This window comes from Petaurus breviceps, unplaced genomic scaffold (assembly GCF_028583685.1).
Source record: "Petaurus breviceps papuanus isolate PSGF00001 unplaced genomic scaffold, PetGlider_PUasm1.0 173, whole genome shotgun sequence".
NCBI lineage: Eukaryota > Metazoa > Chordata > Mammalia > Diprotodontia > Petauridae > Petaurus > Petaurus breviceps.
In genome coordinates this window covers 20,271,981-20,294,956 of record NW_027185759.1, presented here as the reverse complement: position 1 = coordinate 20,294,956, position 22,976 = coordinate 20,271,981, and the positions used below count along the sequence as shown (strand labels likewise).

At 40.2% G+C, this 22,976-nt stretch overlaps 1 protein-coding gene across 2 annotated transcripts in view; it reads left to right on the top strand.

Moving 5' to 3' along the window:
* Nucleotides 1–22,976, top strand: part of IFT80 (intraflagellar transport 80) — a 122,424-nt gene that overhangs the window by 26,653 nt on the left and 72,795 nt on the right. Inside the window, exons 2-3 of one of the 2 annotated variants that reach the window (XM_069083489.1) lie at nucleotides 9,030–9,140; nucleotides 9,900–9,968. The exons of the other annotated variant lie outside the window; for it this stretch is intronic. Coding sequence (XP_068939590.1) covers nucleotides 9,030–9,140; nucleotides 9,900–9,968 — 180 coding nt within the window. The remainder of the gene's footprint in view (nucleotides 1–9,029; nucleotides 9,141–9,899; nucleotides 9,969–22,976) is intronic. 2 annotated transcript variants of the gene reach the window in all.

Sequence of the window (22,976 nt, the reverse complement as noted above, 5' to 3'; positions counted from 1 at the left end):
ATTTTGAGTTACATATTTTCTCCTCATCTTTCCCCTACCCCCTGCCCCAAGATAGAAAGCATACTGAATATCCCTTCCTCTAATCTGCTTTCTCTTATATCCTCCCCCATTCCCCCTCGAACTTTCTAGAAGGGCAAGTATACCACAGTGCCTATATATCTTATTTCCCAGTTGCATATATAAAAACAATTTTTTTTAACATTTGTTTTTAAAACTTTGATTTCCAGATTCTTTCCTTTCTTCCCTCCTCACCCACCCTCACTGGGAAGATAAGCAATTCAATATAGGTTGTACATGTGTAGTTCCACAAAACGTTTCCATAGTAGTTTTATTGTGAAAGACTAACTATATTTCCCTCCATCCTATCCTGGCCCCCATTTATTCTATTTTCTTCTTTGACCTTGTCCCTTTTTTAAATTTTGCTTTTTGGAGGGGGGAGGGCAGGGCGATTGGGGTTAAGTGACTTGCCCAGGGTTACATGGCTAGTAAGTGTTAAATGAAATGTCTGAGGTCATATTTGAACTCAGGTCCTCCTGACTCCAGGGCCAGTTCTGTATTCACTGTGCCAGCTAGCCACCGCAACCCTGTTCCTTTTTACTTTCTCTCCTAACTTCTCTCCCAATGTGCCCTCCCTTCTATCATTCCCCCTCTTATCCCCTCCCCCCCCCCCACTTTCCTGTAGGGTAAGATAACCAAATATAATCTTCTATTTTTTTTTTAAATTTTTTTGTTTTTTGGAGGGGGGAAGATTGGGCAATTGGGGTTAAATGACTTGCCCAAGGTCACACAGCTAGTAAGTGTCAAGTGTCTGTGGCTGGATTTGAACTCAGGTCCTCCTGACTCCAGTGCTGGTGCTCTATTCACTTACTACCTAGCTGCCCCAATCTTCTGTTTTTAAGAAAATGATTTTGAGTGCTTAGGTCAGTGATAACCTTTGTAATTGAACATAATATATGGCATGAGATAAGGATTTAATCCTGTTTTCCTCCATGCTGATATCTAATTTTCCCAGTAATTTTTATTGAAAATTAATTTCCCATGGTTTTTGAATAATTGTCCATTACATGCTTTTGGTTTTAGTTCTGAGTTGTTTAATCTGTTTCCTTCATCTTTTTTAAAAATTAGGGAACCAGATAGTTTTTATAATTATCGTATTATATTAGTATACTTTTTTTAGACTTTAAACTCAACTCATTAATGTTCTCTCTCAATTATTAATATAATATTATAGGGATATGAATTTGCCTGATTACTGCTTTGACCATATCCTGTAAATTTTGATGTTGTATTTATATTGTTATCCTTAATGTAGTGTTTTATTGTTTCTCTGATTTGACCTTTAGCTGAAAAATTCAGTGAATTTTTTTGGTCTCCATTTAGTACTCTGTCTTTTGATCAGATTTCGCATGTTAATTACTCTTTTTATTGCATTTTAATCACACTTTTATCTTTAATTCTTATTATAATTAAATTCAAAGACAAAAGAAAGTTTTTAGCTAAGTGAATGATTGGCCATAAAGTTCTCTTTGGAGAAGAAAACCAACCAGTTGACAGAATTGGATCCATGTCATATGCAAAGGCCATAGAAAGCACTTGAGTGGATATTAAGATACATCTAGGAAGAGGAGCGTCAGAAAAAAGATCGTGGTGAAGATAATTGCAGTCTATGCCCCCACATCTGCTGCAGAGAATGGAGAGATACTGAATTCCTTATAGAATTTCTCTTCAGATCCTCAGAACCATTACCATGTCATCCTATACTTTAGTCCTTAATGACTTTGCTGCAGAGGTAAGCATAGGGGAAAATGGCAGAAAATATGTTTCAAGTTTAAAAACAAAAGAAACCAAGAGGCTTGAGTATACTTAGAAACCTCATTCTTACGTGTCATGATTACTTTTTAAAAATAAATTTTTATTGGAATTTTGTTTTTGTGTCACCTACATTTCCCCAAGTAACTTTCTCTTTCACCCTTCCAGAGAACATTCATTATAACAAAGTATAAAAAAAGAAATGGAAAAAACCCAACTAAGTTCAGCAAAACTAACAAACCCAACACAAGAAGTTTTGACATCTTTCACATGCAGTTGCACACTCAAGTCTCCCTTCTCTGCATTTCTGTTTTAGGGTTACACTTGGACATTGTCGTTTCACATTGTTTAGTTTCAGGTTTTTTTTTTTTCTTAGCATCTAATCATTAGCTGTTGTTTCTGTTTCTTATTTGTCTTCTGTGCTTCTCTGAATTCCTCATGTTCATTGTTTCTTACAGCCCAATAAGAATCTATCATTTTGGGGCGGCTAGGTGGCGCAGTGAGTAGAGTACTGGCCCTGGAGTCAGGAGGACCTGACTTCAAATCCGGCCTCAGACACTTAACACAAAAACTAGGTGTGTGACCTTGGGCAAGTCACTTAACCCCAATTGCCTTCCAAAAAGCCAAAAAAAAAACAAAGAATCTCTCATTTGCATGTGCCTCAGGTTGACTTTAACTTTCCCATAGTTGATAGTGTCCTTTTACTTTTTGCTATAAAAAGTTTGGCTAGGCTTATTTTGTTGTATATGGGGCTTTCATTTTTATGATTGCCCTTCTTGGACTATATGCCCAATAACAGAATCTTTGAATCATATAGTGTGGACATTTTAATCACTTTCTTTGCATCATTCTAGAATGGTTGAACCAATCCACCAGCAAGTGCATTAATGTTGCTATCTTCCAGATATGGAAAAAATGAAAAAGTAATATTTGGAATTAGCTTTTTGCACTTTGTAATGCTTTCTAACTCTTGTTTGATCGTAAATTCTTCCCTTCTCCATAGATCTGACAGGTAAACTATTCCTCGCTCTCCTAATTTGCTTCTGGTACCAAACTTTATATCTAAATCATGTACCCATTTTGACCTCATTCTGCTATATGGTGCGAGATGTTGGTTTGTCCCCAGTTTCTGTCATAATGTTTTCCAGTTTTCCCAGCAGTTTTTTGTTAAGTAGTGAGTTCCTATTCCAGAAATTGGAGTCTTTGGGTTTATCAAACAATATATTATCATAGTCATTGACTGCTGTGTCTTGCGTACCTCACCTCCACTAATCCACCACTTTATTTCTTAGCCTTAGCCAGTGCCAAATAGTTTTGATGACTGCTGCTTTGTGATATAGTTTTAGATCTGGTATGGCGAGGTCACCTTCCTTTGCATTTCCACCCCAGTAATTTAGGGCAGTATTTCAAGGCTACTGAAGTAGCCCATCAAGTGAGACTAAACAGCCATTTTCCTAATTTAGGAGGTTGTGTAACAGTGACAGCATCAGGAAGTATGTTAACCTTGGGGTCTAAGGAGTTGCTAAGGATCAGATTTGTTCCAGTGGGATAAGGTTTTTTTTTTTTTTCTGTTTTATCTTATCAGACTATTCTGGTTAAGCAGGAACTCTCTAGGATAGTAGATACCTCCTTCAGGATAGAATAATTTCAGTTCATCTTATTGTTGCCATTTAGGAGGAGAGAATAAAATATATTCTATACTCCACCGGTGAGTGGTCAAATCTCCCTCTATTACAGTTTTTCCATCTAGTTCTTTTTAAGCTTTTTCTTTACAAATTCTATTGCAATACCATTAACCATGTAGATTTTTAATATTAAGTTTTAAAAAATTATCAAGGGTATCTTAAAATATGCTATAATTCACTTGTTTATTTCCTCTTACTGCCTTCACATGTGATTTCAGCTGTGTAGAACTTCATCTTGACTCCTGATTGTATGGAATCATCTGAAGCAGTAAATTTTAATACTTATCATTTAAAATCTCTATGTTCATCAGGTATGTTTTCTGAAGGCAACTTAGTGATGTGTGGTATCTTTTCTTTAATCCATCAGAATCCTTTGTTCTTTGTTGTAATTTTGGCCTCTTTTGTAATTTTGTTAAGCTTTCCCCAACTAAAATGGCCAGATTCTTTTGTGCTTCTACAAAATATCCAACCCGGGCATTCAATAAATATTAATTGAATAAATATACTAATTTACCTTTAAACTTCATTTGGTATACAAGCATGAAAAACTTTCAATTTCTGGACTCATGAAAAGTAAATTTGCACATTTAATGAATATTTCAGCATAGTATAGCATATCTGAGTATCTTTAATCCAGGAGCCCATAAATCAGTGTAATAAAATAGGGACTTTACCTGCTTTTTAATAAATTGAATAAGTCAATGAATGAACTGAAAAACATAGAAAATTGGCATGGATATGTTGAAGTTTTGTTTAATTTTCTTAAATTATATTTATCTGGAAATGAGTCAGATATGGAAAGAATAAAAAAGAGTAATATATGGACTTAGTTTTTTATATTGGGATTAAAACTCTCCTCCCCACCCCTCAAAAACCCCACAATAACAAAGGGAAGATACAATAGTTCGTTGACATTTACTATTTATGAAAAATTTCAGGTTTCTGCCCTGAAGCTGGTCTTTTCATTTATATCTTATTTAACCCTGAAAATCTATCATTTTGTTGTTACTTATTGGTTATTTAATTATAACTAATAATAGCTGACATTATTTGGAGTTTTAAGGTTTGTAAAACATTTTATGTACATTATTTCATTTAATTATTAACTTTCAAAATGTGCTGAATTCTCTCTTAAAAGGACTTAGTTTATTTTTTGTTTCTTTGGCAGTTTGTTCCATAATGAACATGACATTTTAAGAAGAAATTTGAAAGGTTTAGGGGTAATTCTTTTTGGGTAACTTCACACCTTTGCTTTTTATTTTTAGTTGACTTTTCTTCTTGCTTCATTGTGTTCCTTAAGCTTTCAGTAACCTTCACTGAGAGATGTCTTTTATTGCTGCCTCTTTCTTTGAAATAAACAAGTTTCTTCTTTAGATCTTTCTTACTGAACCCTGTAAACTTTAAATAATTTTTGTATTTTTCCTTTCAACTAAAAAAAAAAATCGATCTTTTGTTTTTATGTCACCTTCATTTCTCAATCTATTCCTTTTCCTTCACCCAAAGAGCCATACCAAGAATGAAGAATTAAATAGAATGAAAAGAAAAAAGCAGTTAAATAGAACCAAGCCTCCCACCGACACACCTTACAGCTTGTGCTTTGTTCTATCTCTGCAAAGGAAGGAGGGTGGCACATTGTCTTATCTTCTCTTTGGTGTTGGGGTCATCATTTTTAATTACCCAGTGTTCGGTTTCCGTTTTTGTTCTTTCCTTTTACTACGTTGTAGACATTATGTACATGTCCTTTTTTTGCTTACTTAGATTTGCATCAGTCCATGTTGAGTCTTTTCAGACTTCTTTGTATTATACTCATTGTTTCTTAACATTATGTTCTACTACATTCATCTACCAATATTTGCCTAGCCATTCACCAATTTATGACTCTCTGTTTCCACTTCTTTATTACAAGTGAAATGTGCCGTCATAATTATTTCCATCCATGTGGAACCTTTCTGTCATTGTTGTCCTGGACAAAGTTGCTCCTTCATCTAGCAGTGGAATCTCTTGGTCAAAGGGCAGGACCGTTTTAGTTGGTTTCTTGGCATAATTTCAAATTGCTTTGCAGAGTGATTGGAACAATTCGTTGTTCTTGCTACAGTGTGTTAGCATATTTCCACAACCTTCAAGTATGAACTTGTGTTTTTCACTGGCTTTGGCAGTTTCCTGGGAGTGAAGTAAAATCTCAAGAGTTGTTTTGATTTCCATTTTTCTTGCTAATTAATTTGGAATAATCTTATGGAGTTTAGTGGTTTGCAGTTTTTTGTTTTTTAAGTGTTTGTTCATATTCTTTGACTTCATCGTTTTTGGTGTTGTGTATTTGAGTTGGTTCTGTTAGCTATGTTATCTATTTTAAATTTTTTGATTACCTCTGCCCCTTGTTTGGTTAAGAATTCTTCCTATCCAAAGACCCCTATGTACAAAAATATTTATAGCAGCTCTTTTTGTGGTGGCAACGAATTGGAAATTAAGGGGGTGCCCATCAATTGGGGAATGGCTAAACAAGTTGTGGTATATGAATGAAATGGAATACTATTGTGCTATAAGAAATGAGGAGCAGATGGACTTCATATTTACCTGGAGAGACGTATTTGAACTGATGCAGAGTGAGAAGAGCAGAACCAGGAGAAATCTGTACACAATTACAAACACAACGTATGTGTGATGACCAACTTTGACAGACGAGACTCTTCTCAGCAATGCAGGGTTATAAGACAACTCCAAAAGACTCATGATGGAAGGAGATGTCTACATTCAGAGAAAGAACTAGAAAGAACGGAGTTTGAGTGCAGATTGAAGCAAACTACCTGTTCTCTTTCTTTTTCTTGTTTGGTTTTGTTTCCTCTTTCCCATTGTTCATTCCATCCGATACAATCCTTCTTTATAACCTGAATAATGTCTAATGTGAAAGGATTTGCAGATCCTATACTAGATTGTATGCTGCCATGGGGTGGGGGTGGGGCGGGGAGGAGAGAGAGGGGGAGAAAATTTGAAACTCAAGGGATTGTGGAACTGAATCTTGTAAACTAAAAGTAAACAAATTAATAAAGACAAAAAAAAAAAAGAATTCTTCCTATCCATAGCTGTGGGAAATACCTGATTTGTTCTCTTCTAGTATTTTTATGGCATGATTGTTGATGATCAGGTTATGTATCCATTTTGAGCTTATAGTGTATGCTCTAAGGTGTTGATTTAAGCCTAATTCTTGTTAAATATTTTCTTGTTTTCCCAGCAGTTCTTATTAAGTTGGGAGTTCATCCCCAAGTAATTTATGTTTATAGGCTTATTGGATAGTCACTTGTGAAATTTATTTGTTATCCAAACTTAATTAGTCTATTTTTTAGTCGGAATCAAATCGTTTTGATAACTGTTTCTAGGAAAATTTGATGTTTGGAAGTGCTTTTCCTCCTTTGTTGTCTGCTTTTTAAAGTTATCATTTCCCTTGAGATTCTAATTCTTTTATTCTTCCAAATGAATTTTTTCAATACCTCTGATATGATGTAAAATCATCTTTGTCTTTGAAATTCTGAGACCTTCTCACAATCTTCACTCTTCCATCTCATCCCTCATCCCATCACAGTGTCCGAAGACCTTCCTCTTGAGTGGTGGCCCACCTCAGGATGGGGATGTGCATGATCACGAACGCACAAGTCACAAGAATTCCTCTGCCTGCGACCTTGATGCTGTCAGTTATAGCCTGCATGTTCTTTCTTTTGTCAGCCGTAGTGTTAGTGTGTTGAAGGGAATGTTTTTCTTCGGATATTCCTGCCAGAGGGCTGCAGGCTTGCTCAGACGATGCTGACCTCGCTGGTCCCTGCGAGCTCTGTTAGGCCACCACCTTGTCTTGGTCCTGACTTTTTTCTGCGATTTTTCCCAGCTCATCACTGCCCCTCTGTTGAACCCCCAGCCTTGTTCTGTCCTGGCACTGAATGGGAGCTGGAGACAGCGGTCATGGGAGAGCGAGTGAGGGCCCCTTCCTGCTCTTAGGGTGACAGATGAGTGCATCAGGAGCTGCAGAGTCCATCGCTACAAAAACCTCTGGCTCTTTTCCTCATCATCCATTTGTTGTTCTCCCAGTGTCGTCATTAAGTACTCTCCAGGTGATGCTGCTTATTTGGATTCTACGCTAAGCTTTTGTCAGTGTTTTTTGTGGTAGTGCTCAGGACTTCCCGCCTTCCTTTTCTGGAAGATCCTACAAGCCAGTCAGTGCTCAACACTCGTATTGTTCCTGGCCACTATAGGACTCTACTTGGCAGGGATCCAGTGTTGGATAACTGAGAGCATTTCTGCCCTCTCGTTTTTACCCCTTTTCTGTATTTGCTCTCAGCAGATTATTTGGGTCAGGTTGGAGTTGCCTCAGTTATGTCTTCAAATGTTAAGTCTTTTAGTTTAATATTGATTTTGGTCTTTGTTCTGACAATCAGTGGTCTGACTGTATGCTCAAATCATCTGCATTTCTCCCCTCTGTCAGTGCTTATTCATGTTTTTTAACAACAATGTCACAGAAGTCATTATTAATGGTTCATCGTCAGCATGGCATGAGGGCTCCATTAGCGTCTCCCAGGGGTTTGTCGTCCCTGTGCTGTTTAACATTGTTATCAGTGACCTGAATTAAGGAATAGATGGTGTGTTCCTCAGAATAACAGATGATACAAAGATGGGAGGGGTGTGAGTTAGAGTGGAAAAGTATTAACAGGCTGGAGTATTGGGCTGAATCCAGTAAGATGAGATCTCCCTCCTCCCCTCTCTCTTAGCTGGATATAGTTTCCAGAGGAGGGCAGCTGTGATGGAGAAGGTTGCTAAGTCTATGTCATATGAGGATTGGTTGAAGGAATTGAGTCTATTTAGCTTAGAAAAAAGAAGACCTAATGGGGTTATTTATGAGTGCTGTTTCAGTGTTTGAAGGGCCATCACAGAGAGGAGGTTCTGTTTGGCCCCAGATTCAGGAGCAGGACGTACAAGTTGCAAAGAGGCAGATTGAGGGTTGTTGCCAGGAAAAGCTTGATAACTGTTTCCAGAGCTGCCCAGGAGCTTGATGGGTTGCCTGGAGAGTCAGAAATAGATGGGTAAAATAGTGGCCACTGAGTTCCCTTCTCTTCTCCAATTCTGTGATCATAGTAAGACAGTGACTTGTCATTGGTGCGCTTTTTAATATTTTAGTAGAAAGTAAAGCTGTGGTTTTTCCCAGTTTGTATTTTTGGAAGACTTTCTTTATCTGTTGTTATAACTGCTATGGCTTTTGTTTTTGTTATTAATGTTATTGTGGTGATAATTATGCCAGTATTGAACCCCTTTATTTTTGTAGGGAGATTACCTTCTTAATTATACTTTACTTAAACTAATAGAAAAATCAAATTGGTTTCTATAATCATACATCAACTGATGGTGAGGGAATGTAACCCCAGTGGATTCTGCATGACATAGGAAGAAATTTGGAATTAAATATTTGCTCAACATAATTCAGAATAGACTATGTCAGAATAATTATAATGTGTTAATTTTCATAAATAAAGAATTTCTGAAAGATAACTTTTTGTTCAGGTAAATTTCACCTGATCTCAAAATTAGGAAGAGTGGAAAAAAGTGTGGAAGCTCATTGTGGAGCCGTACTTGCAGGGAGATGGAATTATGAAGGGACAGCACTGATTACTGGTAAGTTGTCTAACACAAACAGTATGTATTTTCAAAAAATAAGTTTTATTGATTTTTTTTTGTTTCTCTATTCAGTAATTTCCAGAAGTACACCTTCCCCTCAGAATGACCCTTCCTTTTAATGACAACCCCAAGCTCCAAAACAATGAAGTAAAGTTAAAGCAGTTAGGTTTGACAACAGATAAAAAGAGAAAAGAAGTCATGTTTGTGAAGTTAATTAAGTATATTACTGTAGGGATCAATTGTTTTCTTATTGTGCTTTAAAGTCTTTTTTCCTAATGTGTGCTTCTGATTTTTTTCATTATTTAGAGATTAATTTGTAACTACTGTAAATGTTTTTTTTAATGTGTATTTATTTAGACTGATTCTGAGATTTTTTTAATGAATAAAAGTCTAGTTACAAATTTAGGATAGAGATTAGATTTGTAATTTCATGGATGAGCCCTCAGAATAGTGGTGGTCGGCATCTTCCCGATGGCTCATAGTCTTAAGAGAGTTGCCTAGAGCATTGAGAAAGTGACTTGCTTGGGGTTACAAAATGAAATTTAGGTTATGAAATGTGTTTTAGATTAAATTATTGTTTTAAATGTATTTTGTAGTTATTGTAAAAGAAATTTTGGCAAAACCAATGGTACCTGAACGGGTCAAAGGGATGTAGCCATCTGTGTGGCATCTTTCATTAATGTGTATATTTAAGACTACCAAAATTTTCTTTCAAAAATTGGAGGTTATGAGTAACTGAATCATCATTTTTTACAGTTGGTGAAGATGGACAAGTAAAAATTTGGTCCAAGACTGGGATGTTACGGTCTACTTTAGCTCAGCAGGGTAAGTTCTGCAGCCTGCCATCCACTTCAGTTCTTAAATTGTGCAGCAGAAAAGTTCTATAAGAAGCTTAACAAAAGGCTTTGGTTGGTCTGACAAAAGCCCCTTAATTCTTTTTGTGTTTCTTTTTAATCTGCCCCTCAGTTTCCCGCCAGCTTCATTCTAATGCCATGAGCATCTCACATTTTTGCTGGAAACTTACAAGTCTTTTTAGAAGCCTCTTTGTGAAATGATTTTGTAGTGGTTTTGAGATTCAGTGGTCAAAAGTAGTTAGGCATAGTGAACATGTCATACTGGAGAGAAGTAAGGTAAGAGGCAGAGCATGTCTCCCTCTAGGGAATTTCAGGGACCATCCTCCCTTCTCACTTAGGAACTTTTGATGATCCACATTGGCAAGGGGAAGCAGATATGTGGATCCAAAAATCATAGGTGGTGGGGAAAAAACAAGTACCTGTGAAAGGAAGGTACATTCCTGGAGCATTCAGGTACAAGATAGCTCTTGAACATGGTCTTGATGCAGCTGGCCCATGGGCTGCTCAGAAATCCGGGCAGTGTGGGCAGACACGTATATTCTTTAGCAGTGTCACTGAGTTCACAAGTGGCAGTCACTATTCCTAGGGTTCCTTTGCTGGATGTTATCTCAAGGCCCTGCCACTCCCAATCTGCACACTGCACACTTCCTTCCTTTGCCTCTTTCGTCAGTGACTGTGGCCGGGGTCATTTGCCTGCCTGCACAGTCCAGGTTTCTAAACACTCACTGGGCCAGCTGTGAATCACATCTAGTAGCTTTATGCCCCTATTACACTCATTAGACTCTGGAAGGTAAGGACCCCTTGGGACTCCACAGATATTTCCTATTTGCCTTAAACCATGTGAACCATTCACATCAGTGTTGTGGAATGTTGGCAGATGCCCAGCTCCTGACTGCACACTGAGTGGCTTTAATTCTTCATCCATCTGTTGGAGACTCCTGATTCAAGTTCTCTCTCTCTGTTTAGAAAACTTCCTTTGGGCAGATGTGCTCAGCTTATGGGCTCTAGAACTCAGAATTGTTATGGGTTTAATTCCCAAGGCAAGAAACATCCATTCTCAGGATCTTCAGCCTCTCCTATGTGCTCAGAAAAGAAATGAGGCAGAAGGAGGCACCCAGGAATTAGAGGCTGAGCAGCTTCGGCTTAGACTTGCCCAGGCAAGCATGGGCTGCCAACCATGTGCTCCATTTCTAAGCTGCCCTTCTTAGATTCCCCAGGTTGGAGGGTGGGGGGGAGGGTGGAAAGATCTCCTCCCCACACCCTTAACTGCCTTCCAGTCTGGAGTGGATGGAGGGTAACCCTCTCTAAGGAAAGAGTATCACGAAGGAAAAGGGAAAAAGGAGTAGGCATTTCAGTGCTGGCCCTCATAGACCCCACAGAGGGTTGTCAGTCACTCCTCCTAAGCTTCACACATCGACTCATCAGGATGCCTTCCTTGTCCCTGGGAAGGGTATTCCATGTAATTGGGGTGCTCCTTGAAGTGGTTAGGAGCTCCCCAACCCATAGTCCCCCTACAGGAACAAAATCCTTCGCTAAATTGGGGATTCTCCTTAATAACAGTGAATAGGAAGCTTGGTATTTTGCGTCTGGGATACTTGTGCATACCTGGATTGTGTTTGACTTCTAAAGCCCTTCACAGCCTGGCTGTTTCCTCCCTCTGTAGCCTTCTTCTGCCAACCCTGCCTTTTCTCACAGTTACTCATGCACTGCACTGTCTCTTTCCTGTGCCTTTTCACTGACTGTATCCTCACCTTTCTGCCGCTTTGCTTCCCTTGCTCAAATCCCACCTGCTGTGGGAGGCCTTTCCTGGTCCCTCTCAAGGTTAGCAGCTTCCTGTCAAGATCACCTCCCATTTATGCTGTATGTACATTTTGCATGTACACAATTGTTTACGTATAGTCTACTCCATTAGCTTTTTTTCTAAGCTCCTTGAAGGCAGGAACTGTTTTTGCCTTTGTCCTTTTCTCTGGGACTTTGCACAATGCCTTGAACACATTTAACATTTAATATATGCCTGTAGACTGATTTGTGGGCAGAATTAATCTGTCTCACTCCTTTGGCATTCCTATAGTACCTGGTAGGTAAGTGTTCAAGAAATATTTGTTGCTTTGTTATTTTGTTTAAATGCTCTAGAAAAGTGATTTGCCAATTTTTTGCTTTGGCCAAACCATTCCCTTGAAATACAACTTTCCCAGTGGAAAGCCTGTAGTAATAAAACCTTTAAGACTAGGATACTCAGAGACTGAAGATTCTGTGGCCAGTTCCTTGGCCAGTATACGTCCTATATGCTTTACACTTTCTTCCACTGTGTGATTCTTGTCCATGATTTGCAGTGAATCTTACCTAGAAATTTTTAATGATTGTAAAAGTGCAGTAACCATTCACATACCTCCTTTTCTGCGGCCTTCCTGTGACAGAGATCTGATCGATGTCCTGAAGGACAAGAGCATGGCAATGATGCACAAGCTTTGGCACATCCTGCCATTCTGGAAAGGGATCAGTCCTGGGCCTGGCCACTGACTCGCTGTCTTCTGGCCAAGGACAAATGTAGCTCGGCTTGGGCAGCCACATGACCAGGCTGTCTGCCTTGTCATGAATTTACTGACCACAGTGATGCTTGAAAACCATCAGCCCTGCGGGATCCGGGGGCTGCAGTCTGTGATGTCCCATGAACCCAATCAGAAATCCCTGAAATGTTGAAGCAGCCATCACTGGGGATGCCAGGGCCGGTTACAAAGATAATTCATAACCATTTTCATTTTCTTTCAGGATATTTGTTTCTGCTCATCCCATTTTTGCATGGCAGATTCAATAGCCTTAGTTGTTTTATTTGTACAGCCCTTCAGCTGCCCCTTGACCTAACCCCACAACCCTCCATTCTTCCCCAGGCCATCATCACTGCTGCTCTCACTATACTCATCCTTCCCAGTCTCTGCCAAGTGCACCCTCTCCTCTGGTCTTGCACTTTTGCCCCTTTGTCCCTTTGCTGCTCATACTTGGCTACACCCCATACCTGGGTAGCACTTGCTCTCTGCCCTAATATCTCCCCACTGGACTGCGAGTTCCTTGAAGGCAGGGTCTGGTGTTTCATCTCTCGTATCCCCAGCGCTTAGCCCAGGGCCTGGCACACACTGGGAATTTGATGGGCGTTTATTGACTGGCCACTGAATGGGCTGGGGGCATAACTTAGTGTGGAGAGCTTCCTGACTCCACTGCAGATTGAGGCTTTCCGGTCTTCTCCGGCCTGTCATGCCACCCAGTGAGCTTTGTAGTCCTGTTTGGTACCTCCCTATTTAGTGCTTTATGCCCTCCACGGCAGTGCTTATTCTAACCCCACCTTCTGTCTGCAAGCCTTCCGTGCCACCCATTCCCCACCCGCTCAGCTCAGATGCTGCCATCTGCCAGAGGCCTGGACTGGTCAGCTCCTCATGTTCTTTCCCAACCATGCAGCCCACACTGGGGCCATCCTCATGCTCTTCTCCCTGGGGCTCTGCCCTCGGATGATGGGTGAACTTTCTTCTGACTTAGCTTGCCTAGAACTAGGCCTCTGTGTCCTTCCTCGTCATCATCGCCAGACCCTGCTGCCTCCCCGGCTTGTTAGAGTGCGAGGTCCTTGCAGGCAGGGATTATCAGGCTTTTGTCTTCCAGGTGTCTGGCTGCCTGTGCCCCTCCGTCTTCTGCACATGCCTTTTGTATTCATCTTGTCTCCTCTCTAGCCCTTTGTCAGTGCAAAAGTGGAAGGAATGAACAGCCTTGCTCTTGGTCATACGGCCCATGCCAGCCCAGCTCTTGTGGGCATCCACATGGACCTTATGCTTATATGGTGCATCCCCTTCCCCTGTGGGTGGCTCCTTGGCTGGCGCACCCTCTGCAGCCTTTTTGTGCACTGTGGTACAGTTGCCACCTTAGAGCACAAGAGGCAGTGGGGTACATTGGGACAAGCAAAGGCTTTGGTCCAAGGATCTGGGTTCAGGTACTACCCCTGGGTAACCTGGGGCAGGGGCTCTTTGGGCCTCAGCGTTGTCATCTGTAAAACAAGGGGGTTGGAATACATGGCTGTGTTTGAGGTCCCCTCGGGCATGAGGTCTGTGATCTAAGTAATGTAGCTTACAGACAGTGATATTAAGATTTTGCTTTCCTCAAAGAAAGAAACAGGTACAGAAACACCAACATGTGATCCTGCTGTTGTCATCTGAGGTTGGGCTACTTCTGGAGAGAGAGTCTTAGCTCTCAGTGGGCTGAGAGCGCCACGCGAGTGTTGCTGCAGAGCAGTGACCTCCCGACCATGGTGATCTGGCCTCACCAGGGCAGCTTTTTTATGTTTGTGGAGATCGTTCAGTCAGGCTTCTCTGTGATGAGGCCAGTCTGCTTGGAGCGGAGCTTCCCTGCCAAGAAAAGGAAAATCGGGCAGCAGTTTTTCACTGCTTAGCTGACGCTAAAGGATTTTAGTCTTGTTCTAAAAAGGTTCTTTTCATAATTAACTTTGCAGTCACAAAAGCAAAATAGTTTATTTCACCTGCTTTAGAGATTTCAGTTGCTATCATGCCCATGTCTACATGGTGGCAGACTCTTTGAGTTCAAGGATGAGAGGTCATGTCCTAATGGTTTTCTTTTTAAATTTGTTGATAAGTATCATGTAATACAGATACTAATGAAGATACCTACCAACATGGAATATGACATTACAGCAAGACTTTTTTAAACAAACAAGCAGTAGGCTCTTGTACAGTCAAGGGAAGTCTTGTAGATTCTGACTAAGTCTGTTATTTCACACATGTTTTACAAAAATACTAAAAATACTCTGGTCTTTTACAAACTATGCTGGATCCTTTAACCAAATGTATGAAATGCTACAATTAACAAGTAATTAAACTTAAGTTTGACAGTGTTTTCATTTGAAGTTTGCCTCTTGGCTAAATTGAGAATTTGATTCTCCTCCCCCCCTTTTTGGCTGCTAAATAGCTGTGCTATTTTGTATACAATTGTGGCATTTGAATTTTTCAGAATTTATGCCACTACAGTTTTGAAATATGATTTGGATCCTTTTTTGTTGTTTATTTTTGTTAAAATATCACTAGAAAGTGATCTACTAGCCAGATAAGGGAAAACATTGATTGAATCAAAAGTTTAGTCTAAGGTAAAACCAAAAGAAATAATGGAGAGTAAAAACACAGAAGTTTGCACTTGGGTAAGTGTAAAGCAAGAACTTTGGAGGGATCTTGGAGGCTTCAGTAAAGAGGAGGGAGGAGAGACCCTTCCTGTAGGGGAGAAACTGAAATTTAGCATAAAAATGAAATAACATGACCAAAAATTGTTACAAGACTTAAAATTGAGTGAACAAAGGACCCTTGTAATATTTATCACATTGTTGATTTTATTAGTGTCATCTGAGTTAAAAGGTTAGGAGTGAATTGGGGACTTTATTTCTTAAAAATTGGAATCAGCTATTGAAATGGCAAAAATTACATGGATACTTTCATTCTTTCTTGAGGGTTGTTGAAATCCCAGATTCCTTTTTGTATTGGGGGAGCCATATTTTTAGTAATGCCTATTATAATTGATCTTTTTTTCCCCCAGAAGAATAGACATTTGTGGAATACTAATATGATAATAAGAAATGATGAGCTGGTTGATTTTAGAAAAACATGGAAAGACTTCCATGATATAATGAAAAGTGAAATGAGCAGTACCAAGAAAATGTTGTACATAGTAATAGAAATATTGTCCTGAGAACAACTTTGATCAATTCATTGAGTATCATAAATACGCAAACCAATTACAAAGGATCTGTGAAGGAAGATGCTCTCCCCCTCCAGAGAAAGGACTGACAATAAGTAGAAGGATGTATAGTAATGATATATGTGTGTGTGATATGTTATATATATTTGCATTTGCTTATAGCCTTCAGGGGATTGGGGGGAAAATTAAAAAAGTGTACAGTGGAGAATAAAAGAGAACTTGGAAGCACAGAAAAGCAGGGTAGCTTTGAAAGAGATGTGTATATTTATTACATAGTTTAAAAAAGTGAACCATCTGAAATGGAAATTCATGGTTTTATATCACTCTCCTCTTTCTTTATGTTGTGCTGTATACATGAAAGTGTTGCCTTTTTTGTCTTTCTCTGTTTTAAGTTCAGAATGAATAATAAAAAAGAATAGAAATTGGGCATTTGGCATTAAATTTTTTCTATCCATGTGGCTGATTACTTACTTCATAGGATTAGAATTATTTTACTGATAACTTTCTGGTGCTTTGGAAGCTGAGGTCATGTTAGAGAATACTCGACTCCTTAGATAGCTGTAGTCACTGCTTTCTTACTGCACTTTGTGATTTTATAAATTTTGCCCTTCCAATTTAGGTTTCTCTGTATCCCAGAACAGAATGACTGCATAATCCTTAGAGGATATTTTCTAGTTTGCTTTTTTTTTAAAGGCAATCGGAGTTAAGTGATTTGCCCACAGCCACACAGCTAGTAAGCGTCTGAGGTTGGATTTGAACTCAGGCCCTCCCGATTCCAGGGCTGGTGCTCTATCCACTGTTGTCCCGCCTCCTCTTAGAAGATATTTTCAGTTATGTTAATATTTTTCGATGAAGAAGTGTCCTTTCTGGGGTGGCCAGGTGGTGCAACGAGTAAGAGCGCCGGCCCCAGCGTCGGGAGACCCGGGATCAGTTCTGGCCTCAGATACTTAGCACCCACACAAAATAACTGGCCGTGTAACCTTGAGCAAGTTACTTAACCCCAATTACTTAAAAAAAAAAAAGACGTGGCCTCTCCACATGTATTCTCTCCAGTAGCATGTATATGAGTAAATATGTTAAGTGTTCAGAGAATATTACGGGTGTCTCCTTTTCCCTTTGTGAAGAATCCTGTCTTATCCCATCAGGTTTTAAGTTTTGTTTCTGTCTCTGTAGCATCTCTTGTACTGCTTCCCTTTTCTCTGCTCTTACATCTGCCTGATCACTCATGACTGGACTATTGCAGTAACCCCCCAGATGGTCTTCCCGCCTCAGGGGTCTCCCCACTCCAGTCCATGCTGCACACAGCTGCAAAAAGGATTTTCCTAAAGCATGTCAACCCCTACTCAGTAAACTCCAGTAACTTCCTGTGACCTCTAGGATCAAATACGTAAGCTCCCTTTTGACATTTAAAGTCTTCCTTACATCTGCTTTGTGGTCTAGCCAAACTGACCCTGTGGCCATTCTTCACATGCGTGGCGATATCATAGATTCTTGTCTTTGGCGGTCCTTCTTTTTTTCATAATCCCTGCCTCAAAGGCCATCCTGTCCACGAAGTCTTTCCCAATCCCCACCCAGATGCCAGTACTCTCTTCTCATAGTCTCTGGGATAGGTTTACTCTGCATCAAGTGATATGTACACATGTTGTCTCCTTCTGGGAAAGTGTAAGTCCTGGAAGGTGGGAACTGTGACTCTTGTCTCTTTATTCCCAGAGCGCTAAGCATAACACCTGGCCCATATATGTTGGCAGCTTAGTGAATGTATAGGAATTGATCGAGGAGAAACATCTGTCAAATGCTTTACCCCCAATTGTGGACAATAGCGAGATCTAGAAAGAGACCTCAGTTTTTCAGGAAGAACATGTGTTGCCTTTTTAAAAATTTGGTCAGTAGATTCTGTTTATAACAGATAACTGTTGAGATCAAGGGCTGGACAAGTAGATTTGAGAGTCATCAGTATAGGAATGGTAATTGAATCCATAGGAGCTGATGAAATCAGTGAGTGAAATAGTATGGAGGGAAAAGTGAAAGTGGCCCAGGATCAAACCCTGTGAAATATCCAGTTAGAGGATGACAGCAGGATGAAGGGCCAGCAAAAGAGATTGGGAAGGAGTGGTCAGAGAGGTAGGAGGAGAGCCAGGAGAAAGGGGTGTCCTGAAAACCTAGAGGGAAGAGAGGGTTGAGGAGAAGAGGGTCATCAACAATAGCAAAGGCTGCAGAGAGAGCAGGAAGGGTGAAGAGGGAGAAAAGGCAACTAAGGGATCAAGGGTCGCTTTGGAGAGAAGAGTTTTAGGTCAGAAACCAGACTGGAGTGAGAGGAGAGGAAGCAGAGGCGCTTACTCTAGATGCCTCCTTGAGAAATTTTGCCATAAAAGCCAGGACTGATATCGTACAATATCAGGACACGGATGGATCAAGTGAGCGGTTTTTTGAGGATGGGAAAGACACTGCTGTGTTTGTGGGCAGAGGAGCAGCCATTGGACGGGGAAAGATTAGAAATAAGTGAGAGAGTGGGGCACGATAGAGTGGGCATCTCTTAGAGAAGATGGGATAGAATGGCATCACTTTTGCCTTGGCAACCTCATCACATGAGACAGGGACGAAGATTGTGGGAGAAGACGTGAGTGAGAGGAGTTAAAGAGAGAAGAGAAGGGGGCCCGGCGTTCTCAGCTGAGGGTGGAGGAGGGATGACAAGTTTGGAAGAGCCCCTGTGGCCAGTGGGCTGCACAGTGAGTTAATAAGGTAGGTAGAGCAGGATTGCCTAGTAGTGGTAAGGGCCCAGTGGAAGTGTGACCTAAGTCAGGGCGGTTGTGTGATTTTCTTCACCTTCATTCAGCAGCATGTGTAGTAGTGAAGGCAGTGGATGGTGGGAGGGACCCAAAGATGCTGATTGGATGGATAAGTTGAGGAGGAGGCCTGGGTTGTGAGCTTGGAGGGCTGGGAGGATGGGTGGTTTTACCTATGACAGTAATAAGGAAGTTGGGAAGAGAGGGAGGGCTGAAGGGGAGTGTGAGGAGTTCAGGCAGGGACAAGTGGAGTTTGGCTCCTGGGGGTCCAACTCCAGGTAGGAGCGTGGGAGAGAAGTAAGGGCTTGATAAGTCTCTCTGAGAGTCATCTGCATAGATGATGTTAAAACCATGGAGAGGATGAGAGAAGAGAAGAGAGCCCTGAAGTTTAACAGGTGGTCATGGAGAAAGGTCGTTGTAGACAGAGGAAACAGCTTGCGATAGTATGGAAGCAGTTTATTCTTTGAAAGGAGGGGGAGTTTCAGAGGTTTCTCCAGTTTGGCTCAAGTGTAAAGTGTGTGCAGGGGAGTAATAAAGATGGAGATGTGGGGTGGCATCAAGATGTGAAGGGCATTGAATGTCAAGCACAGAAATTTGAAATTTATTCAAGAGGCAATAGGAAACACTAGAAGTTTTTGAACAGAAAAGGGAAATGACCTGATGTAGTTCTTAGAAAGACTTTTCTGGCAGTGGTAAAAGGTGGATTTGAGCAGCAGGGTAGGAGTAAAGGGGGGTAGAGTTGTGAGGAGGCTCTTGTAATTGTTGAGGTATAAAGGGAGAGAATCAGTTGGTGAGATAGGGTAGAGATGGAGTTGACAGGACATTATGACATGGTTTGAGCTAGCCTCATAATTTGGGGAGAAAAAGAGGGGCTAATTCTTAATATGTCTGGTAGGTAATAGTGTGCTTTTAAAGTATTTAAAGTAAGTTTGGATTCTTCTCTTTTGCTTTTCTGTCACCCATATTTCCCAGTCTGTTATTCCTACTCACCCCTCCTTATACAAAGAAAGTGTGGCAAAGCTACATACCGCAAAAAATCGGACGTACTCCGTGTTGTATATGTATAGATTTGAACATCACCTGCATATCTGCAATCACTCGCTCCTATAGAATTTCTCTAACATTCCATAAATTAAGGGTTATTATATGAACTGTCACACAAGGCAAGTCAATCCCCTCCTCCCCCATGTCCTAGGGAATCCTCTAAGAGGTCAGAGAGCAGAAAAGATGCTGAGTGACTGGCACGAGTGAAGGGGTTGGCCCCATCCAGGGCTCAGACAGAGGTCTAGTCCCAGTCCCTGCCCTTGTGGATTTCCAGTTCCCAAAGAAGTGATTTTTCATGTTCTGCTACTTATTATCTAATCTTGGGACCTTGGTGTTATTATTTTTATTATATTATAATATTGTATATTTTACTTAAATGTGAGGAAATGAAGGTTTCTTTTGATGATAGAAGGGTCTTCTTGTAGTGTCGAGAGTCAGTAGCTCATTGGAATTATTAGAAATAGAAGAGGTAAAAGAGATTGCACATGGCATGGGTGTACCAGAGAAGTTGCTATTTATCCATCTTAAAAAAAAGAAAGGAACTATCATTTTTGAGACCTTTTTTAAAAAAAAGAACTAAAGAATTCAGGAAAAAATCTGGTGACTTGAATTCCTGGTTCTTTGGGTTCTGTATAATTAGCCAGTGAACATTGATTGAGCATGTGCTGCTTAAAGGCTCTAGGATAAATAGATATTTGTTGCATTATTAAGCAGTAGCACATAATAAAGGATATTGTAGTAAAGACTGAAAAGTACTCCATGGCATATCTCATATACATTTAATAGTAAACGGTTCATTTCTGGTCTCATAAAACTGGAAAAAAAAAGTTGGGGGCTTTCTCTTTATAGTGTAGATGTGAAAAACACAGAATACTTGAACTATGTACTTCCTTAAAACAACTGAAATACATTTTTTTTGCCTCCACTCCTGTGGTTTAAAATGCCTTCGACAGGTTGAAAGAATTTAGATAATTTGTTTTACAGAGAGATAAGGGTCTGACATTTAACCCAACCCCAGGTGCATGTGGTTTCTTAAAAAATGTCAAAAAGGTCACATGATTTTAGTGTACAAAGTTAGAAAAACAAGATCTAGTTAAGTGTCTTAACTGAAATGGAGCATAAACCAAAAAAAATTCCTAATTCCCCCCCAAAAAAAATCGAGAAAAATTTTAGTGATTTTTTAGAGTGCCTACTAGTTTTCCTTCAAAATGACACTTATCTGATTACTGCAAATAATAGTTTAGCAGATTAATATGAGAACTTGATTATTTTTACATTATATTACTGGGAAATTGGGAATATGATATTTTAAAGAAAAATTGTAGATCAGTTTCTCATTTTAGAGAATTAAATTTCCATTGAGTTAGAAATTAGCTTTATAGTATACGTATATCTTATGTTTTATCTAAAAACATCTCACTATCTTTGCAATGACTCTCTTCAGTGTTGCCATCTAAGGTGCAATTTTCACTGTTATTTTTTATCTAAAAATCTATCTCTGCTTATGAGTATGAAATGCTAACTCTTTGACTCATATTCCTTAAAGCATAGAATCATGCTGATAGTTATAGCAGGAAGAGTGCTGAATGTGGAGCCAGAAGATTGGGGGTGAGGCCCAAACTCTGAAGGAAGAGAGTCATGGACCAAGGACTCTGGGGCTCTCACAACCTCAGATTCCTCATTGGAAAGTGGTGGTGATGGCACCACTGTCTACCTCACAAGCACGCTGTCCCTTTTAAAGTTCAGTATCAGTGTGAGTTTTTAGCGTTACTAGGTAGCCAGAGCTTTCCTGAAAGGCCCTTGGAAGTTGTGTGATGGATATGGCACAGCAGTAGGGAGCCAGAATGTCTTCCCTTCTTCCTAATGGCTTGTGAGTTTTCTGTCAGTGAGTGCTGAGTCCTTATGCTCTAAGGGAAGGCATGTGGCAGTTGATGTCCTAACAAAATCCGAGATCTTTTTCCTCTGTAGGCTATTTGTTCTCATAGCTCAGCTATGCTGGGACCTTTTGATCAGAACATTTTTTTTCAAGATTCATAATCAGGAAATTAATTCTCACAATGTCATGAAAGAGAAAAGTGGCATTAATTGCTGGAAATTTGTGAAGTAGGTAAATGGTGACATGGCTGACTATACCTGTCAAAGGTAAATTAAAAGTAAATTAGACTGTCACTCCTCTTCCCACACTGGGTCAGACCTTTCATCTGCCTAAAGGACTGCATTTATTTTGTGGCTCACTCAGTGGGGGAGGCATTGATAAATCCTTTCTTTATACAGATGCTTTGTCAACATTGAGTATAGGTCTAGGGAGAAATGCTTGATGAGGCTCAGTCAGTGATGTTCAAAAGTTCACTTTTTGTCCACTGTGATATAGTTTAATTATTTTGTCTAATTTTTTTTGTGTGTGTAAACGTATTTCAAATGCCTAAAATGTTTATTTGTGTCTTGTGGGAAGTATGACAGAATGGCACTCTTGCATTGACACTTCTTTGTAGAAAACCCTCTTAGCTCCTGTCCCTTCCTTTGCAGAGGAGTCATGTGTGGGTCAGAACAAGTCTGTCAAATAGAAAAGGAAGGACTGCTTCAAGGGGACCTAGCACTGATTTTTGTCCTTGTTCCCAAGATGAAAGATTATCACAGAAGGTGATCCTGAGAGTCATTGCCTAGACTTGGAATCACTGTCTAGCCTGGACCAGGCTTCCTTAGATGGATAGGGCTTTATGACATTTATTCCTAGATCTTGACTTCTGTCTGTTTTTGTACAGCCCTAGAATTTGAATTTTTTTTTTTTAAAGCAATCGGGGTTAAGTAACTTGCTCAAGGTTACACGGCCAGTTATTTCTGGGTGTGGTGCTGAGTATCTGAGCCCGGATTTGATCCAGGTCATCCCGATACTGGAGCCAGTGCTCTTAGTCGCTGAGCCACCTGGCCGCCCCTAAGCAATTGGGTTTAAGTAACTTGCTCAAGGTTACACGGCCAGGTGTTTCTGGGTGGGTGCCAAGTGTCTGAGCCCAGGACTCGATCTCCAGGTCATCCCGACACTGGAGCCGGCGCTCTTACTCGCTGAGCCACCTGGCCACCCATAGAATTTTGAATTTTTAAAAAAGATTTTTAAAGGTTTTTTTTTTAATTTAAAGGGGCAGCTAGGTGGTGCAGTAGATAGAGTGCCAAGCCTGAAGTCCAGAAGACTCCTCTTCCTGAGTTCAAATCTGGTCTCAGACACTTACTAGTGTGTGACCCTGGGCAAGTCACTTCACACTGTTTGCCTCTATTCCTCATCTGTAAAATGAGCTGGAGAAGGAAATGGCAAACCACTCTGGTATCTTTGCCAAGAAAACCACAAATATGGTCGGGAGAGTTAGACACAACCAAAAAAGGAGTGAACAGCACCAATTGTATGTAAAAACCATTCTCAG